Source organism: Coffea arabica, chromosome 2e (assembly GCF_036785885.1).
Source record: "Coffea arabica cultivar ET-39 chromosome 2e, Coffea Arabica ET-39 HiFi, whole genome shotgun sequence".
NCBI classification, from domain to species: Eukaryota; Viridiplantae; Streptophyta; class Magnoliopsida; order Gentianales; family Rubiaceae; genus Coffea; species Coffea arabica.
In genome coordinates this window covers 1,241,440-1,260,634 of record NC_092313.1, presented here as the reverse complement: position 1 = coordinate 1,260,634, position 19,195 = coordinate 1,241,440, and the positions used below count along the sequence as shown (strand labels likewise).

At 35.3% G+C, this 19,195-nt stretch overlaps 2 protein-coding genes across 11 annotated transcripts; both read right to left on the bottom strand.

The window, feature by feature from the left end:
- Positions 1-2,421: 2,421 nt before the first annotated feature.
- LOC113729936 (uncharacterized) lies at positions 2,422-7,477 on the bottom strand. 2 transcript variants are annotated; one of them, XM_027254282.2, is made up of 6 exons: positions 7,274-7,477; positions 6,173-6,676; positions 5,253-5,444; positions 4,826-4,855; positions 3,613-4,722; positions 2,422-3,302 (listed from the first exon to the last, which is right to left on the bottom strand). In XM_027254282.2, exons 2-6 carry the CDS (start codon positions 6,614-6,616, stop codon positions 2,751-2,753), a joined length of 2,328 nt encoding a protein of 775 aa, XP_027110083.1. In that variant the 5' UTR covers positions 6,617-6,676; positions 7,274-7,477; the 3' UTR covers positions 2,422-2,750. The 2 variants fall into 2 exon arrangements, with proteins under 2 accessions (XP_027110083.1, XP_071934116.1); XM_072078015.1 differs by having other exon boundaries at positions 6,173-6,711; positions 7,274-7,411.
- A 3,462-nt stretch (positions 7,478-10,939) lies between these two features.
- On the bottom strand, positions 10,940-17,291 carry LOC113729935 (calcineurin B-like protein 7). Of its 9 annotated transcripts, none has more exons than XM_027254281.2 (10): positions 17,116-17,291; positions 14,108-14,155; positions 13,652-13,786; positions 13,330-13,412; positions 13,118-13,177; positions 12,789-12,951; positions 12,598-12,650; positions 12,130-12,210; positions 11,927-12,023; positions 10,940-11,495 (listed from the first exon to the last, which is right to left on the bottom strand). In XM_027254281.2, exons 3-9 carry the CDS (start codon positions 13,728-13,730, stop codon positions 11,952-11,954), a joined length of 591 nt encoding a protein of 196 aa, XP_027110082.1. In that variant the 5' UTR covers positions 13,731-13,786; positions 14,108-14,155; positions 17,116-17,291; the 3' UTR covers positions 10,940-11,495; positions 11,927-11,951. The 9 variants fall into 9 exon arrangements, with proteins under 9 accessions (XP_027110082.1, XP_027110078.1, XP_071934115.1 ...); XM_027254277.2 differs by having other exon boundaries at positions 11,927-12,039; positions 17,116-17,278; XM_072078014.1 differs by having other exon boundaries at positions 12,789-12,897; positions 17,116-17,274.
- Between the last annotated feature and the right edge of the window lie 1,904 nt (positions 17,292-19,195).

Below are 19,195 nucleotides of genomic sequence, written 5' to 3'. Positions count from 1 at the left end.
TTGTCTTACTCATTTTTTGGATGATTATGTGATTTTTTATTTGTAAATTATAATAAATTAAATTTTGTTTATTTTTAACTTTTTTGTAATTGTGATAGAGTGTAGTATCATTTCTTTGTTTATTTTAGGTTGACTTTTATAATGATCAGTATAATTTAAAAGGTTTTGGCAATGATTAAGAAGAAGTTGGAAAAAATATAAAGTTTATAAGAAATCGATTTTGAACATATACAGTTAAATTAATCAAGTGTATTTCTTCGCAAATACCTTTTTTATTTTTTAAATACATATTTTTATGGACTATAGCATTATGATGTGGTAGTACTATTAGATATTATTTTTTTTAAATGATAGTTTTCTTGAAATAAACAAAATGATTTAAGTGTATTTTTATTTAACAAGTAGAAGGGTAGTTTAGATTGTTAAAAAAAAGAATTTCACAAATAACAAAAATAAGGGAAGTAAGTGATATATTTAAAACCTTAATGATGCCAAATGATAATACGAGAAATTTCAAGGGAGGTTTCTGATATTATCCCCTTTTTAACCCTTCTCTCTTTGATTTTATTTTAATTTTAAATGAGACAAGAACAATTTCTTTCCTAAAGTTGAACAAAGAAAAATAACCAAAGAAGATGAAATAAACGTCATCATTAGATCTTGTTTTGCATAACTTTCTTTGATGAATCAATAAAAGATGTAGAATTTATATTGGACTTAATAGTAGTGGAGAGCTCGAACTTAATACATTTGGAATACATGTCCTGATGTGAAAAATGCAATACTTGAATTACTCCTTGGGTGCAGTGAAATTGCATTTTTAGTTGGCAATTGGAATGACTGCACAACTGTAGCCTCGATCCAAGAGGAGTAGCATCTGTATCATTGATTGGGAACAAAGGCAACAGAAAGCACGTTTCCGCTCAGTTATGTGTCTAAAGAACAGAAGGAAAGTTTTATTATGGCAAAGCGCAATTCAGATTTGGTAGATCCCAGCATCCGCCCCTTCCTTTAGTGCCGGCGGCAAGCCTGTCCTTCTTCTATTCTCTTTCATCCGGCATCGGTAAGAATTATTTTTCCCAAAGATCCCTTACCAGGCTTCTCAATCAAGTTTGGGATAATTTCAAAAATCCCCCTTGTGGTTTATAACAATTTTACTTATCTCTCTCAAATTTTTAAAATTTATACTTACCTCCCTTAATTTGATACTTTTAATAATCAAACCTTAAAATAGGATAAAAACTTAAATGAATATCTTAAGATGCTCTTATTTTAAAAAGTTTAATTTGTTCTTCTAAACCATTATAAAGTAATTTGGGACAATTATAAAAGAAATGATAAAATACAGAAAACTCTTTTGTGATTTTATCAAAGGTCACGAAACCCCCTTATTATTTAAAAACACCCAAATAGCCTTCTTTGTATTTTGGACTAATATAGGAAGTGGACGAAAACCTTCTTTATTAACGGAGAACTGTGAAATTTCAACTCTACCCTTAATTTAAAATACCAAAAATCAATTGGGGGCATCAATTTTAGTTTTTGGGGCCTCAATTTCTACCCTTAATTTAAAATATAAAAAAATTGAATAAGAAGGTTTGGGGGGGGGGGGGAGGAAAGGGGAATATGAAACCCATCTTATGGATAAGAAGTGCAAATAAGGGAGCTTTATTAGAATATTAAGGTTAGCATTATCATTTTAAATGAACAAGGAAGATATGCATAATTTTTAAAATTTTAGGGGTGCTAAGTGAAATTGTCAAAAATTTGAGGTTTCTAAATTTGTCCCATTAAGTTTTAAACCCTACTTGATAACCCAATTCAGCACTTAAATTTAATAGATTCAGATCCTAACATATTCAGACCGTTTGATAACCAAAAATTGAACATCTGAATTAATTAAGTAGCATTGAATTTCCTAGACAAAACTTGCTCCGAAAATTAAGTGATAAACTATTTACTTATCACTAAATGTGATATACACTCAAATATATTAAATTTAATACTTACAATTTAATAATTTAATGACTTCAGATTTCATATTTCAATTTTTAGTTTTATCAAACGCACCCTTAGAGTTTTAACTTGGCCAAGAAGAATGGTACAATCTTTCCACGAGAAGAATGGTACAATCTTTCCCACTATTTTAAAAGAAATGGGGGAGAGTAATTAGCCAGACGAGATATTAATTGACATTGAATTTCCGGAGACCTATCCACATGTATTTCAAAGTACAAAGTCTGATTAGGTGATTTGTCTACTAGTACACAAATCTATTTGTAACCAGCAGTGCAAATACCAGTGCTTAGTTCGACATTTTATTTATGCCTCTGAATTTGATTTGCTGAAATGTTCTGTGAGCCACATGCCCCAGGCCAATGTATTGGCATTAGCCAAAACACATTAGAAGAAAAACAATCATACAAAAGAAAAGAATAAACTGCAATGTTATTCCGGTGTCTCTCAACAAATGCAGAGTTTACTCGTAAATTTTGTACACGAGCACGTATGGTACATGGGAGCCAATACAAAGCTCAATTACAAGTTCTGGGTATTGGACACAGCTAAAATTGTTCAGCGAATCAAAAGAAGAAAAAAAGGCCTTTTTTTCCTTTATTGCCAGAGAATCCCGAAAAGGGGATGGAAAAAGAACGGGAAGAGATGAAAGTATGAAACTGAGACTACAAGAGTTTCTCAACCTGATGAGGGACAGAACCAACTGGAACAATGAATCACAACTGGCTCATTCATCACAAATTCCTCTCAATGAAATCCCATATCCTCTCTTCCATATATATACGGTCCCTATGCCGGCGGGGCATGTGCCGCTCGTCAGGAAATATCAACAACTCATAAGGCTTACCAGCAGCCACCAACGCATTTACAAGCCTTGCAGTGTGCCTAAAATGCACATTTTCATCAATCATACCATGCACGAGCAGCAACTTCCCCTTGATTTTCTCCACATGCTGCATCACAGAGCTATACAAATAACCTGACGGATTTTCAGCGGGCAAACCCATGTACTTTTCAGTGTAAAATGTATCATACCGATCCCATGATGTTACTGGGGCACCAGAAACAGCACACCGAAATAATTCAGGAAACCTTGCCAAAGACATAGCTGAGAGGTATCCGCCATAGCTCCATCCGTACAATCCGATATGGCCTTGGTGAGCTAGTCCATTTTTTATTAGCCATTCAGCTCCGCTTAATTGATCTTCAGCATCAATATGGCCACAATTATACTTCAGTGCACCTTCAAATTTGAGTCCCCGTCGAGCAGTTCCTCTGTTATCCATCTGAAAAAGGGAAAGGACTCGAGATCAGAATTAAGCTGTTCCTGTATCTTCTACAATAAACAGCTGGGAATGTTACAATGTCATGGCAAGAAACTAGAAAACAGATAAGTTATTTGTGACATATCTTCTGTGTAGGAATCCCAACCTTTGGGCAGATTCCACAAATTTAAGAAGGCATCTAAACTTGGTACAAATCGTGCACTGATTACAAGTGTAGCACACTTTTGCAAAGTACAATGGGGTGCATAGAAACAAAGAAAATGATTCTTCATCAGATAAATAGTTTGATCTCATCTAAATATCAGCTAACCTTCCATACTAGGATGCCTTTGCTTCTAAGGTACTGAGCCCTCATGTCTACAGTGTTCACCCAGGAATCACAGACTAGCTGTATGCTGGGACCACCATAGACTTGAATCATAGTTTTATATGGTGGTGGTCCAAATCTTGAAGGATCAGGCTTGTATAGCACCCCATATAAAGCAGTCCCATCTTTTGCTGGTATCTGAACTATCTGTGGAGGCTCAATCTGGAGCTTTTTGAACCTGGGAATGCTCAGTGGTTGCTCGTACAAAGGCATAACTAAGCTGCCATCATGTAGGGAGCAAAGAGATATTCTTGGAGGTGTATCCAGTGAATCATGAATATCTATGAAACTATGCAGTTGATGGTCAAGGACAACTATATGTTTTCCCTTTTCTCGAGTTAATCTCAATGGGGCCTCCAATGGACAGCTTGCATCTGGAAACAATTTAGCACAATATAGATGAGACTCTAAAGGGCCATCTAAAGTTCCTGTAAAGTATACGAGGCCAGCAGCCTCATTTACTCCAGCAACTTGCTCAACCATCCAATCTCCTTGAGTTATAGGTCCCAAGCAAACTCCATTTGAGTCATGAAGATACAGGTGTCTAAATCCTGTTTTCTCACTCGCCCAAATAAATCCCCCATGGTATTTATTGAGTCCTTTATCCAAAGGGGTGAAGCAATCATGCAGAGTGATCCATGTCTCATGCTCTTCTTCCACAAGTACTTTCCTACAGCCTGTTTTGATGTCAAACCTGAGGATTTTGAGCTTAGAATGCGATCTACTCAAAACCTGAGCAGTAAGAACATTTCCATGCATCCAGTTTACTCTTGCTAAATATTCCTCATCACCATCAGCTTCGACCTTTTCTCCACAGAGAAGATCCATCCACACCACAGGACCTCCAATGACAGAAACCACCCCAAGGCGCACTTTGACATTGGGCCCCCCAGCAAAAGGGTAAGCATGGTCCTCCTGTGCGTCTGAACCAACAGAACTTTTACCTTGGTGCATGATTCTGAAAAGAGGTATCTCAGATGAATCAACCTGTGTAAATGCCAAGAACTTGCTGTCCAGTGACCACCAGTAACCATTCTTTCGTTCCATCTCCTCCTAGAATCAGAAAGATGTGCATTAACCTATTTCTTCTCCCATAATGGGCACTAAACTATTGAAAATCTCAGAAAATCTAAAGAGAGAGAATGAATTATCTCACCTGTGCTATATATTCTGCAAGACCATGCATCTGAAACAACCCAAACGAGAAATGATCATCATATTCATACATCTTAAACATAATTCAGTCCAACAAAAAAGGTCCATGAAATGGACCATAATACAGGCGTAATAAGACAAAACGTTGAAGGCATAACACTTAATTGTTGTTCTTGGCAGATTACTGTCATTAGAATAGACCAACAAGTTTAAATGAGAGCCAAATTTGGCCAAAAAGATCAAATGATGAAAACACGATTCCAAGAGGTCATAAATTGCAAACACAATTGGTGGGCAACCTGCACTGCTAAAATACACTTATTTGTACACTATGATTGGTCAAAATGATCTCTCTAATTTATAGACTTCATATATATCATCATAGGGGCCATCTCAAGTATACCAACAATATTGGACTTTATGCTTACTAGATTGATTCCATCAGCACCGGATGTCAACTGCTTTGAATCGTTGTATAAAAGGTTTAACACATGAAGCTCACTATCTCTGACATATGCAAGCATGGTTCCATCTGGGGAGATGTGTGGATCGATAATTGGAGAAGATGCTACACTTGGAATCTTAAGCTCTGGCTGCAGATGAAAATCCTGGATATATATCTGTGATGGATCAAACAGAAGTAGGTTAGATGCGCACAGGCCCATGTCAGTAGATGAAATGGATTCTTGTATAAATGAACCATTGGAAAGCATTTTTTTTATGCAAGCAAATACTGTAGCACTTTTTTGGGATAATTTCTTAAAAATACTGTAGCACTTTTTGATGTGATGTATGCAAGATAAAAAGGTGATTGAAAAATATATTGATGATGTAAGCAAAAAAACTTTTGAAAAAAAACCAGCGTCCAAGCAAACCCATTATTTACTATACCAAGTGGAAATATAGCGCAGCCATGCAAATGATAGTTCCCAAGTTTTAGCAAGTCAATAATCTGAATAGCTATTAAAAAGACTTAAAATCGTTAGACTTCCTTGGCATCTTATTCCTACAGAAAATTCCAGGTCAAGAAGAGCAAAGAAAACAGAAAATTTTAAGGCAGCATAGTTCCAAAAAGACTGGAAAAGGGGTTCTTTTCGAACACATTTTTGTGCATTTGGAAAGAGCACTCCAGAGCAACTTTGTTAATCTCGTCATGTCCCTCAATGACAAAACGATACATCCTACCACTGGAGAAAAGAAAAACCAAAAAATAAAAATAAAAAAGGAGAAGCTTTTGCTTCAGCATTCCAAAAATAAATAAATAAGAGTAGCTTTCGCTTCAGCATTCACCCATGAGAATGGTCTTATATATGCAAAAGGAAAATAACATGGAGGTAAGGAGACACACCCCAACAGGTAATGGCACCATAACAGCCTTCTTTTTCGAGCTTGTCTTCACCCATTCATAGCGAGTTACCCCCAATCCACGTTCCCTTGACCTCTCCCTCCTCAACTTCTCTTCTGCAGATAAGTTATTCTCATCAAGTCCACCATCTGGAGGACTGAAAAACAATTCTTGCTTGCGGCTTTTCAGATCAAACACAAAGAGATTTCTGTTCAAACTTTGATCAGGACTAAATAAGTATGCCACCAAGCTATCATCAGGACTGAAGCTAACCAATGTTGGAGCTCCAAAACCTGGCAATGGGTATTGGACAATTTCTTCAACAGGAAAAACGAAGCAGTCATCTAATGGTTGTACCGTAGCTGGATCAGTTACTGGCATGTCGAAAGAAAGTGATCTCCGACGTTTCAAAGTCTTCTCCTTTTCATTTGCATCAGTCGATTGCATTAGCAATTAAGTGATCCAAAATTGAACAGTTTACACATCAAACCGTGCAAACTGACAAATCTGCAAGCCATCCAAAGTCAATGGCTTCATTATAGCTTTAGAAAACAAAGTCAATGGCATGCTTTAGTTCAAAAGGAATTGGAAAGTTAATCAGTAATCAATTTAAAAATGTCAAACAATTAATCTGGTTCATGACTATAAAACAAGAGGAAACCCAAAAAAAGAAATTCAAGTGGGTAATTTAGTGAAAGTTAAAAACATTAGCCAAGATTCAATTTCTCCCACTTGGCATACACCTTTGCTATTAAAATTAATTCAAATTCTCCATTTTTTGGCTTTATTTTCTTTTGACAAAAAAGAAAAGCTCGTAAAAGATTCCTCATCTCAATTGAGCAATTATTAGTTGAGGAAAAAAACAACAGACTAAAAAAGAGAAAAAGGCACCGTATCTGCCAATAAGGTTTCGGAAAAAAATAGAAAGTTCGATAACGACTGATATAATCCAGTAAGTGCAGGCAAATATTTCGACTGTTGACTAGCCTGTAAATTTAATCAATCAGCAAAAAGGGTAAAGAGCCCATAAGGGCTATAAACTTTTAGTTCAATCTATCATCCATAAGAAAAAGCCTAAATGTGGAATTGGGATTGGAATCAGACCTGAACCAGAGAAAGATTTGATTTTGATCGGCCCCGTCAGCAGCAAAAGAACAGTAATAACTATGAGATCTCCGTTTCTGTGAGCCGTTTGATTCAGTGTTCTTCCCTCTTCTTCTTCCTTATTACATAATATAACCTCAGAGAACTCAAGACAAAATCGGAGAATCTAATGGACCTAAAGTTCAGATTGTTCGACTTTTTGACGTGGAGCAATTAGAAATCGACGTGAAGAAAGGAGCGGATAAATAAACAAATATATATATATATATATATATTTGGTTCTGTATCAGTTTATGTCCCTGTTCATACAATCAGCCAGTCACGGAAGGGACGAATGCCAAGGGCTTCTAGGGGGATAAAAAGCCTGAGGGGGCTACAAGTGAAATCAAACTAACTTGAAAATATTTCACATATAGTCCTTCACTTCTGCAAATTATCATTTCTAATCTACTCATTCTTGAAAAAGTGCATATTCACCACTTGAACGATCAAAATTGATTTAGTTAATCCTGTATGGATTCCATGTCCGCGGACACTGCTCCCCAAAAAGTAATACGAAGCAAAGTTAAAAGTATGGTTTTGATATGTTCGTTATTTTCCATATTAAGGATATGAAGGTGTATCTTAATGCATACATATCTTTTTTTTTTAATATAATAAAAAAATGTTTATTCTTTTTTTTTTCTTCCTCAAAATATTAACTCTCTACGTCATTTTCTTGACCAAAAATAATGATTGGAAATATGTTGTCGATCCAAATCGGATAACATGTTAATGATCCAATTTGTTATGTCGAATTTTTACTTGACTATAGTAACTCAATTTGTAAATGCCAAGGACCAAAAAAACATTTTACAATATGATCCACTATGTGTCCAATATTACCCCTTAACCCACACTTTTTACAAGATGTAATGTAAAGGCCCGGTAAACCTTCAGATGGCTACTCAAGTAGAATTGTTAATTTTTTCAAAGGAAGTAGTGGAATTACTTTGGGAGTTGGTATATCTATAGATTTGGGGTTCAAATTTTATGTCTAAGAATTGGGAGAAAAGGACGCTCAAAAGGGTATAATATATACATACATATTTACACATGCAGGAATTATGTTGATTTTAAAAGCTACAAACTTTTAAAACTTCAATTTTGTTTTTCAAAATAATAGCATCGGCTTGATTGTGGGGGATAGAGGGTGACTTTTAAACGCTACAGAATTTTGACCATAGTGCAACAGTTTCACCTGTTCGAGAATGGAGGGAAAATGCATATGCAAATTGGACGACTCCACCACCAGAGTTCGTTAGAATCAGTGTAGATGCAGCAACCCTTTCTCTTTTTTTTTCTTGGGTCCATTGGAAGGCCTATTGACCTTGTTACAATGGGACGAAACGAGGGGATGCAACCCAATTTCAACATCTGCAAACATGCAGGTTTCGGGTCCCTTAAGGATAGACGAGCCTGGAGGATCTCTGCTTGGATTGAGTTTAGCCGAAAACCATCTGCACGGTTATTTCCCTCCCTCCAAGCATCATCCAACTTGCATTCCCTGTTTCTGTCTTACTCTGTGGATTAGATTTGCATAAGGACTCTCTCTTTCCCACTGTCATTTATCAGGGATAAGCTCGCTACAGAGTCTTTTTCAGCGACAACGCTCTTCTGCCAGGCTAGTTTCAACTTTCAACCAAGGGATAATGGCCCATAATTCAGCTGCTGAGTTGCTTGCAATGCCCAAATTACAGTAGAAACCACCTTTCCAATTTCCCGTCTCGTCTCTGACTAATCCCCCTGCACCCGCAACTCCTGGATTGTTGGCGGATGCTCCGTTTACTTTCACCTTTACCCAGTCTGTTGTGGCGGTTCCCAACCCAACTGATGTATATCCAGTCCACACTTCTGCTGCAGTTCCCTTTTTGTGAGTTCATCATGGGCTAATTTTGCCTTTCGAAGCGAGTTGGTTGCAGTCTCAGTTTCTGCTCCCCTCCAATCGCATTAAAGCAATTCCTTGTTGTCCATGCGTGATGAACCACTAGCTAAGCTGGTAGAGAAACAAACTCCTCCATGCATTCCAATATTCTTCCTTTTTAAGATTTCAGTCCACCCATTTAACCAGCGGTAGGCTCTTGAACATTTCCCATTTGTTCTCCCTAACATAGTGTTTCCATAGTTGTTCCACCCAAGGACAATCTCTGATTGCATGCAGCGTATCCTCGTACTCTTTCTGGTAAACTGGACATTTCTCATCCCTGGCTATATGGCGCCTCCGCTTTTCCCCATTCGTTGCTAATTTCCCATGCCGAACCATCCACAATAGGCACTATCATCTTCCGGGACCTTTTTGTTTCTAGATCTTGCTCCATCCCTTTTGTCTTCTCCACCATATCGATTTCACACTCCATTTCGTAAGCTGATTTTGTGGAGAACTTGCCTCTTGAGTCCGGACCCCAGCTTAGCGCATCCAGTCCCCTGCTATTAAACAGAAAGCCCTCAGTTTCAGCAGGGTTTCGTGCGGTAAGTAATGTTTTAGTGCTCCCCCAGTTCAATCCCTCAGAATTGCAATGTGATACCGTTTGCCCCCATGGCTTGAATCCAAAGCCAATGATGATTTACGGGTCCTTGCTCAATAATTTAGAGGTGTAGATCATAACCAATTATGTTAACCCGTCCTAACTTTTCCACCGATAACTCGCCCATTAATTTTGAATAGGTCTAAATAGATATCCAATTAGATGCATTTAAAAATAATTAGTGAGCTGACTTGATTTACCAATTTATAGTCATTTAAAAATAATTATACATTTAAACTCAACTTTTAATTAGTGTTAAGCAAATAAATTTAATTTTTTTACTAATCTAACAACAATAAAATACTGTTATTTTTGTCAAATAACATACAAAAAAAAGTAGAATTTTAAATGATTCATTAATGAGTAATTGAATATATCCGGACCACACTCATTTATTTAAGTGGGTATAAATAAGTTGATCTAATTATGACCCGTCCAAACCTGTCTGAGTTATCCTTTTGATGGGTTAACTCGATGGCCCAAATGCCCACTTTGTCATGTTGTGCTGATTGTAGGTTAAGAGGAAGTTATTACTATTGAGCTTGCTGTTAAAAGGTTTAATTTTATTTTTTTCTCTATCTTTTGCCATTATTGAATAGTAGTATATTTTAAGTTTCAAACGCATAGACTATGGAGTAAAACAAATTGGAACTTGGCAGTCAAAAGCATAGTTATCTAGTGTACTAGGGTGTATTTATTTATTTCGATTTCGAGTCTTGTTGAATGGCATTCAATAATCATCAAAACACAAAGTAAGAAGAAGAAGAGCATGAACTAGAAATCAAAACTAGCAAACTTTAAGGTCAAAATTCATATACTCATGTTGGATCAATACTTAAACTTTTCCTATTGTGGACATTACTTTTCATCAAGTGTACATTGGATGATTTGTTAACAAAGACACAAAACTATCGTTTCTTTTCCTACTCTCTTTTTTTTTTTTTTTTGGGTGGCCATAAACAAAAATATTAAATTCAGTAAAGATAAGGTGTGATTGCTGGAATAATATCCGGAATTATTCCCATTTTGGAATTAAATGTGCTATTTTACATTTTGATGTCAAGCTAAAATTAGAAGCACCAATTCCCCATCCTTGACTTCGTACACAGTAAGTATGGTATATGCATATAGGAGTGTGAATATTTAAACATGGATTCTGGTACCATCAAGAAAGCTAAGCTTACATTTTACGGTCTCCGAGCAAGATTTCAGCCGCCTAAAGCCGCTCAGTATATTTTGCACCAGAGAACAAAACACAGTGTCTCCGACCATTATGGACTGGAGTTCTTTACTCAAAAGCCTGGAAAGGCAGAGTTTCTTCTGTACATGCTCTCTTTCCCCCCCTCCCCCTCGCTCTAGGCTTAAAGGGAAAAAAAAGGAAAGAAAAAGGTTCTGTTACGGGGATGTTGCCTACTTCAAGATGGTTTAGCAGCATCTAAAGCTTCTCTCTATATAATTAAGCTGTACTCGAGGTAAAAACCACCATCCTTAGAAACTAATGCACAAACTATATATTGTGCTGCTTAGAACAACTTCTTGCATCCGATAGTTGCAAAGCTTGCATCCTTGCAACAGTTTTTCTTTAAACCTCAACCAACATTTCTGAATCTTCAACTTCAGAGCTTAAAACAAAGCTTGGAAATGCTAACGTGATATCCCTGATCAAACCAAATAACTTAGAAGTTATAATAATCAACAAACTCAATTATCTAAAGTGTATGACAATTTCTACTTATTTTCATTTTAATGGACTTGCTACTTTTTGTGAAAGTGTTTTGTTTCTTTCGAAAAATCTACAGAGAACACCTGAAAACCTTGAATTCTCAATCATATTATGCACGTTCGAATGTATAGCAGTTATATGGACTACTTGCTCAACATGTAAAACATTGAAGTCTCAACAAGCATACTGTTCCTGGCACATGCTGCAGAAGCAGACTGAACAATTTCATAGCCAAGTTAAATTGATTTCAGCAGAAATTGCAAAATTGAAGGAGGAAATTGTGAATGGAACGGGAATGGTTAAACTGTAGATGATCAGCAATCGCTTGAATGTAATACAAGCATTTGATTCACTCATAACACTTACTTCAGATATGGAAGTGTCATGTTCTTCATAAGGGATGGATACCTCGACACAAACTCCTTCCACTCTTCTTGATCAATCCTTCCATCACCTTTGGTATCTGCATCTTTGAATGTCTACAGCAGGATAAGTTTAAAGAAATTTTTGAATCTGATGATGAAGAGACCCAATAGGAAGTGGACAATGTAGCAAGCAGAAATTTTAACCTTATCCACGATCATTTCGACAACATCATCTGAAAGCACGAGATCTGATTCGTGCAGAAGAGCCAGTACCATCTCTTTTAACTGTCAGTTAAAACAACAGGCACAAGACTCATAAAAATTAATTGCTTTCATATTTTCATTCGAGGGACAAAAGTTATATTAGGCTATTTCTTACAGTCACCTTAATTAAGACATGAGATTGGAAAGGATAGTGTACAGAATTGGTTGAAAGCTGTCACAGAAATATGGGGTGACGCATGTATGACTATCCTAGGCAGATGTAGTGAAGGCGGTAATACAGCTTATAAAACAAAGATATGAGAACATAATTCTCAGTGGAAAGATTTACTTCCACGTAAAGCTTTGATGTATCTACAGAGATATTTGAGCATAGCAAGTACATCTGTCCCTGAGAAGAGGGGAATAGGAATTTGAAAGTACAGCGTCATGAATGGTGTTTACTGTTACCTCTTCTCTTTCAATATAACCAGTGTGCCTTAGATCATACAACCTGAATGCAACTGCCAAAAGAGAAAAAGTTTTGCACAAGATAAATGAGCCAAGTCAATGAATATCTTACGCCAGAACCATAATATGAACTAAAACTGAAGGCTGAGGCTGCTTGGAGTAACTGTGCATATGACAAAACTAGTTATTACATGCAATTTTGTCAGCCATAGGTGCATTTGGATGAAACACGCCCAGAGATCGGACAAATTCACCAAATTCAATTACTCCATTGCGTTTTAGATCAAACAGATCAAATACCTGCATGATAATGTGCCAAAGATTCAGCAAGGATACCACTAATTGCAGATTTATCTTTACACATATTATAGCAACATGTAGAACCCATCACCAAGCAGCAGCATGGTTGAACCACATCCAATGTAATAGCAGCAGCCAAAATTGTGCAACAAAACCAAGACATCAATAATTTGTCATCAATTTCAGCAGCAATTACCAAAACAGAAGTCTAAATACGTACCCTGTCTGCAAATAAATTCCTCCTGTTTCTGTTCCTGAACAGAGCAAGCTGAAACTCTTCCTGATAATCAAATTCCATGTAAAAGGATTTCATTAGAAGGAGACATTCTAGCCTCACTGCTATCATGAATTCAGTATCTTATATGACAAAGATAAATTATTCGGAAACAAATGATATATGTTGTAAATTGACAGGTAAGCTGGTGAGATTACCTTGTGGATAAGCCCGTCATCAATTATGGAGCTGCTAATTTTCTTAAATAGCTCATATAATGCCTGTACTTCATCTACTGTAACTGCAAGAGAATAGTATGCCAATTATCAAAAGTGTTGGAATTAACATTCATGGAGATAGGAAAATAATCAAAAGGTCAACTAAGTGGAGCTTGAAATTAGCGTTACACAATTTTGCAATACAATTCAATAGAGCCTATAAATAAGGTGATCAGACGCCTAAAGTAGGCTATACAGTGACATAAAACACAACTTTTCTAAGTATGAAACCAGGCAAATTATGAGAAAAATGCACACTTACAAGGCGTCTCAGCAGCAAGTACAGTAGGTTCCTCATAGCCAGGGACATTCCTGGCGTTTTTCGAGTATAAGCACCCCATCAAGATCCTAGCTTCTAAGGTCTACTTCACACAAATATTTCATTCTATAGATAATCCTGCAAACAAGAATTGAAAAAGTAAAGCAACTCTGCTGTTAAAATTAGTAGATGAACAAATCGTTCAGCTTTAACGAGAGTTTAAGAGTTCAATCTCATCACATAAACATAGTCAGCACACGCAGGAGAGGGCAGGTTAAGAGTGTTCAAACTCTCCAGAATTGCTCAAGCATCTAGATGAGGTGATCATTCAACGTTTATTAGCAACTGCAAATGAACAATCTACTGATACACCTTCTTGTTTTCAAAGACATTCTATCAAAGAAATTGATAACCAAAGTTATGACTACAGGGAAATGCAAATTAGTAGTAGTTTCTTACAGTAGGCCTTTTCTTCTGCTCGGCTGTCATAAACCGTCATTTGACCATCTACCGAATTGAAAACAATTGGTTAAAAAAATAATAATAAATACACACACACACACACACAGAGGATTGGTTTATAAGCCAAACATGCAATATTAAAAAAAAGAATAAAGATGATAAAAGGCCTAAACTTTGAAGTCCGACCGTGGAATAGGCCGATAGCCACTATTTTACTTGTATACTTTCCAATTCAAGCCGCACCTTCTCGTTGACCTTTTGGTGAATGAATTAAAGCATGCTACAGTTCCAGGGGTCCAGCTCAATAGAATTTTAATTCATTCCGAGAGCACAGTAGTCCGACCCAAAAAAGTGGTAGAAGTAATTTCACATCCGGCAAACAGGGCACAAGGGAAAAGATCATAATCTTGACAGATCAAACACAGTATAAAGTGGAGGAGGGGATGTGTTATGTACATTAAAAAAGGGGGTTGGGTTGGGGGGGGGGGGTTCATTCACCAATTTGGTTCTTAAATTTTTTCATTAAAATCAATTTTGTCCTTAATAGTTTTTTTTAATCAATGTAGTCCTCGAATTATATTTGCCAATGTAGGACTTTTACGGTGGAATGATCACATTTTATCTCTGTAGGACGACAAGCCAAGGGTATTTTGGCCAAGAAAAGGTTAGATGCTGCAGTATAAGAAATCCTATATAAAAAATAAAGAAAAATAAAAACATTCAAGTAAGCTGGGGAGAAACCCACTTTCTATATTATTCTCTATCTCACTTTTTATTATATTATTATTTCTCATTCATAAACATCATGTTTTATTTCTATTTTGTTTCCTTAAGATGCAATAACTATTATTTGAGTAAAAAAATATATGCAACAACCTCAAAAAAATAATATATAACAGAAAATTAAAAAATACAGCAAAAAAGCAATGTATAATAGAAAATTGAAAAATACAGCAAAAAATTTATAAAAAATGTCATTTTTTATGCATTTTGATTTTTTGAGTTTGTTTAAATTTTGTATGTTACTTAGTTAATAGCTATTTGATCTTAAGAAAACAAAAGAAATAAAACATAATATTTATAAAGAAAAAATAGTAATATAATAAAAAGTATAACAGATGAGATGAGAGCACAGAGAATATTACTGAAGATCCGTTGCCCGAGAACAACCAATTTTTCATTAAAGTGGGACACAAAATAAAAATTGGCAAAAAACAAAACCCATCTCCCGCACATCAAGCACTCTTCTATCAGGACACTCCATCACCGCACAAAACTAGAAGCAGCTACAGTAGAAGGAGCATCTACGCCCATTTCTGCAGCGACGGCCCTGCTCAAATGCAACACACCAAGAAAGATGGAAGGGAGGCCATTTTGCTTTTGGATTCTAAAAATTGTGGAGTGTTGTGGAGATATTCCAATGCAGAAGGACTTCAACCCAACTCCATCACTTTAATTTCACTAAAATTCTCTCCGAGCTTCTCCTTTCAAAATAAAAAAAGGAAAGAAAAAGGAACGAAACACAACAGAACACAAATTTGAAAGAAAAAAATGCAGATAATAGGATGAAAAGCATATCAACACTGACCGTCATCAAATAAGTATCCTATTATGTGAGAAAGATTGAACTTTTGATTGGATTGAAACATCTGGCCTAGGGTAGATTATACCCCAATTGCTCAGAAGATGAATATGTAAATAAATGCCCTCCACCTGCTTGTGAAAAATGCCAGAATGCAAAATTGATAACGAAATGCGATTATGTGTATGTAATAAGTATTGTATGACATGGGGAGCCGTCTTCTATTTTAGTTTTTGCCGCCGTCGCACCGGCAAAGACTAACAACTTGCAAGAAAAATATATACATCTTCCATCAAAATTTATGTTCCTTTATTTCTTGCTGTTTTGGTTTTAAATGGCACCCGTATGAGTACGTAGTTTCTGCGTGCTTGGATGTGATTGAGTGGGGAAATTCCAGAAAATCTACTGCCGGAAGTAAAGATCAGATCAGTCGGAAGGGGAATGACATAAGTAGACACGTCACCAATAATGAAGCTTTAGTTTTTTCTCCCCAACATATAGTTGAACATTTTTATTTATCTTTTTTATTTTTATACGAGAGTTGACTTGTGGTTCCTATGTTGCCCTTGATATTTGTCGGAAAAATTGAAATGGATGGTGCCACCGAAAAGGATATGACTGGATAGTAAATAGTAAAACTTAAAGGACTACAATGGTAAAAAAAAATATCAAGGATGAAATTAGTTTTAGTGAAAAAGTTCAAGGATGAACATGGTGAATTTCCCAAAATATCAACCAAAAACGTATGCAAATCTGTTCCTTACGGATATGGAGTAAAATATAATGAGTAGGAAGGAACCAGCGATGAGAAATAAAGCATCACAACTTGCCAGTTGCTACGCAATAGAAGACTTGAAAAAATCGAGTTAACTGATGCACTTTCCGATGATTACGTATTTCTCAGTTAGTCAGAACAGTTCCCCTCAAGAAAAACTCGTCCATCGGAACAACTGATCCCAGGGGAGCAGCATTCTCGCCTCAAAAAATGCTGTCTTAGAAGTCCACTAAGAGTAAGAGAAAGAAGAACTGGATTCCTGTTTTTTTTTTGTTTTTTTGTGGTGGGTGGGGAGGGAAAGAGAGAGAGCGTGAAAATTTTGAGATTGAAAAAAGTCCTAGGCATGAATTCATCATGACGGTCAGCTCTTAAATTCACTGCTCCTGTTTCTCTTGCATAGTGACTTAATGGGCATGAATTACATATATGAATGGGCCCGAACATGCAAAGAAAACGTAGAGATGAACTCAAATTTCGAAACCCCGATGAGGCGAATGACATTCAAGAATTAAAAGCCCCAACTTAGATTGAAGTTCAAAATCGTTCAGATCCCAGAGATCAGGGACCCAGAAAAAATACAAGTAATTGAGGAACTATGCAATATGCGTATAGAAAGGAAGACTATCTAAATGAAAGATTAGAACGTACCTGAAGTTGGAGGAGGGAGCAGGAACTACCGAACCCAGGGAGCAGAGAAAGGACCTTGGGAAGGCTGCTTAGTTTGATGTTTTGTGAGTAGGAGCAAGTTGTGTGGGGGCTTGTTTACACTTTACAGTATATGCTGAACCAACCAAAAAATTTAAAAAAAAAAAAAATGCATCGTCCAACAATTTGACAAAGAGCAGTAGCATACAGAGCCAGGAGGAGGACACAAGTTACCATTACAGATGATTTATTAATTATTAGGGATCATTTCATAAACAATTGCACCTACTTCTCTTAAGGTTTAAAAAATTACACTTACCTCCCATAAGTTTACCATTTTGGTAACAAAGACTATTTCATGATCAAAATTTCAAATTAATAACCCAAAATACCCTTATCAAAATTGTAAAGTTCATTTTACTTTCTTATAAAATTATTTAAAAACTATGGAACATACATAAAATCTCAAATTCATTTTTAACCCTCGTCTCTACTATTTTAAATATTTCATATTATGACATCTCAAATTGAACTCTCAATTCATAAATTCTAAAATCTCAATTGAAATTAGAAAAAAAAACACTATTAAATTTAAAAAATTTCAATTACTACATTAATACACCATCCTATCCCTAAAAAATTGGAGTACTAATACCGGTCCTATTCTTTTTAAACCTAACTTATATCTTCTTCTATTCAGCGCCAGATGCTCCAAGCAAAGCTAAAATTAATTTGTAATATGTTATAATTGTGTTTAGGACATAATCGACTATTCAACGAGTGAACTTTATTTTTATTTTCATTAAATATCTAATTGTGTGATGCATTCCTATGAACAAGATTAAGAGTAGATTATTTAATTGGATGAAAATTATTAATATGTTAAGGCTATTATGATCATTTTCTATGACTAATGGAGGTAAGTGTATCATTAAAAATCTTAAGGGCATTAAGTGAAATTGTTAAAAATCTCGAGGGAGGTTTCTACAATTATCCCTAATTATTAACCAAAAGATGCATGATTATTATTATTTTACCTCCTTAATATTTGGTGCCACTATCAATTTCCCCTTTAACGTTATTTTTTAGTCACTTTACCCCCAAAACTAACGGTCAAATTTAACGGAGTTTGTTAATTAAAATGAAAAAACATGTTTAACCCTTAAAATTATTATCACTTTACCCCCATAAACTATAGTCTCATTATCAATTTACCCCCTAAAATTATTTTTTAGACAATTTATCCTACCATTAAACCAACTTAGCAAGTTAAAAAAATTTTAGAAAAAAAACCCTCCTCTTTGCATAATAAAAATAATAAAAAATTTAGAGTGGTTCTTCTCCTTTTTAGTATCAAGAAAAAAAGTCAAAGTATTAATTCCTTTTTTCTTGACAATCTTATTAATATTGAAAAAAATAGAGAGATAGAGAGGGGAGGGGGAGAGAGAGAGAGCTCAATTCTTTTTTTAAAAATTACAAATAAGAAATAATTAAATATTAAAATTATTTCACTTTTCTGTTTATTACCAAATTTCAATTCTAATCCCGACAACCTTAAAGTAATAAGATAATGTTAGACTTTTTTATTTTCTTTCTTTGCAAAATCTAATTTTTTGTCTCCTTCTTTCCTTTCTCTTTTTTTCCTAATATTAATAAGTATAAAAAAAAATTTGAAAAAAAATTCTTTTATTTTTATTTTTTTGATCTTTTAAATTGAAAAAAAAGAAAGAATAATCATTCCAACTTTTTTATTTTTAATTATATATATAAAAAGGGTAAATATATTTAAAATTTTTTTACCATACTAGTTAAATTGACGATGAGGTAAAATGCCTGTAAAATAATGTTAGAAACTAAAGTGATTGTATCACTATAATCTAAACGAATAAAGTGATAATAACAATGTAGTAATGCTATAAAATAAAAGGGTATTTTTGTCCAAAATTTCTTAACATGTTGAGTTGAATTACTTATGAGGGTGAAGTGACTAAAAGATAACGTTAGTGGATAAATTGATAGTAGTGATATAGTTTAAGGGGGTAAAGTGATAATAATCCAAAGCTGCACCTGCACTTGCACTTTT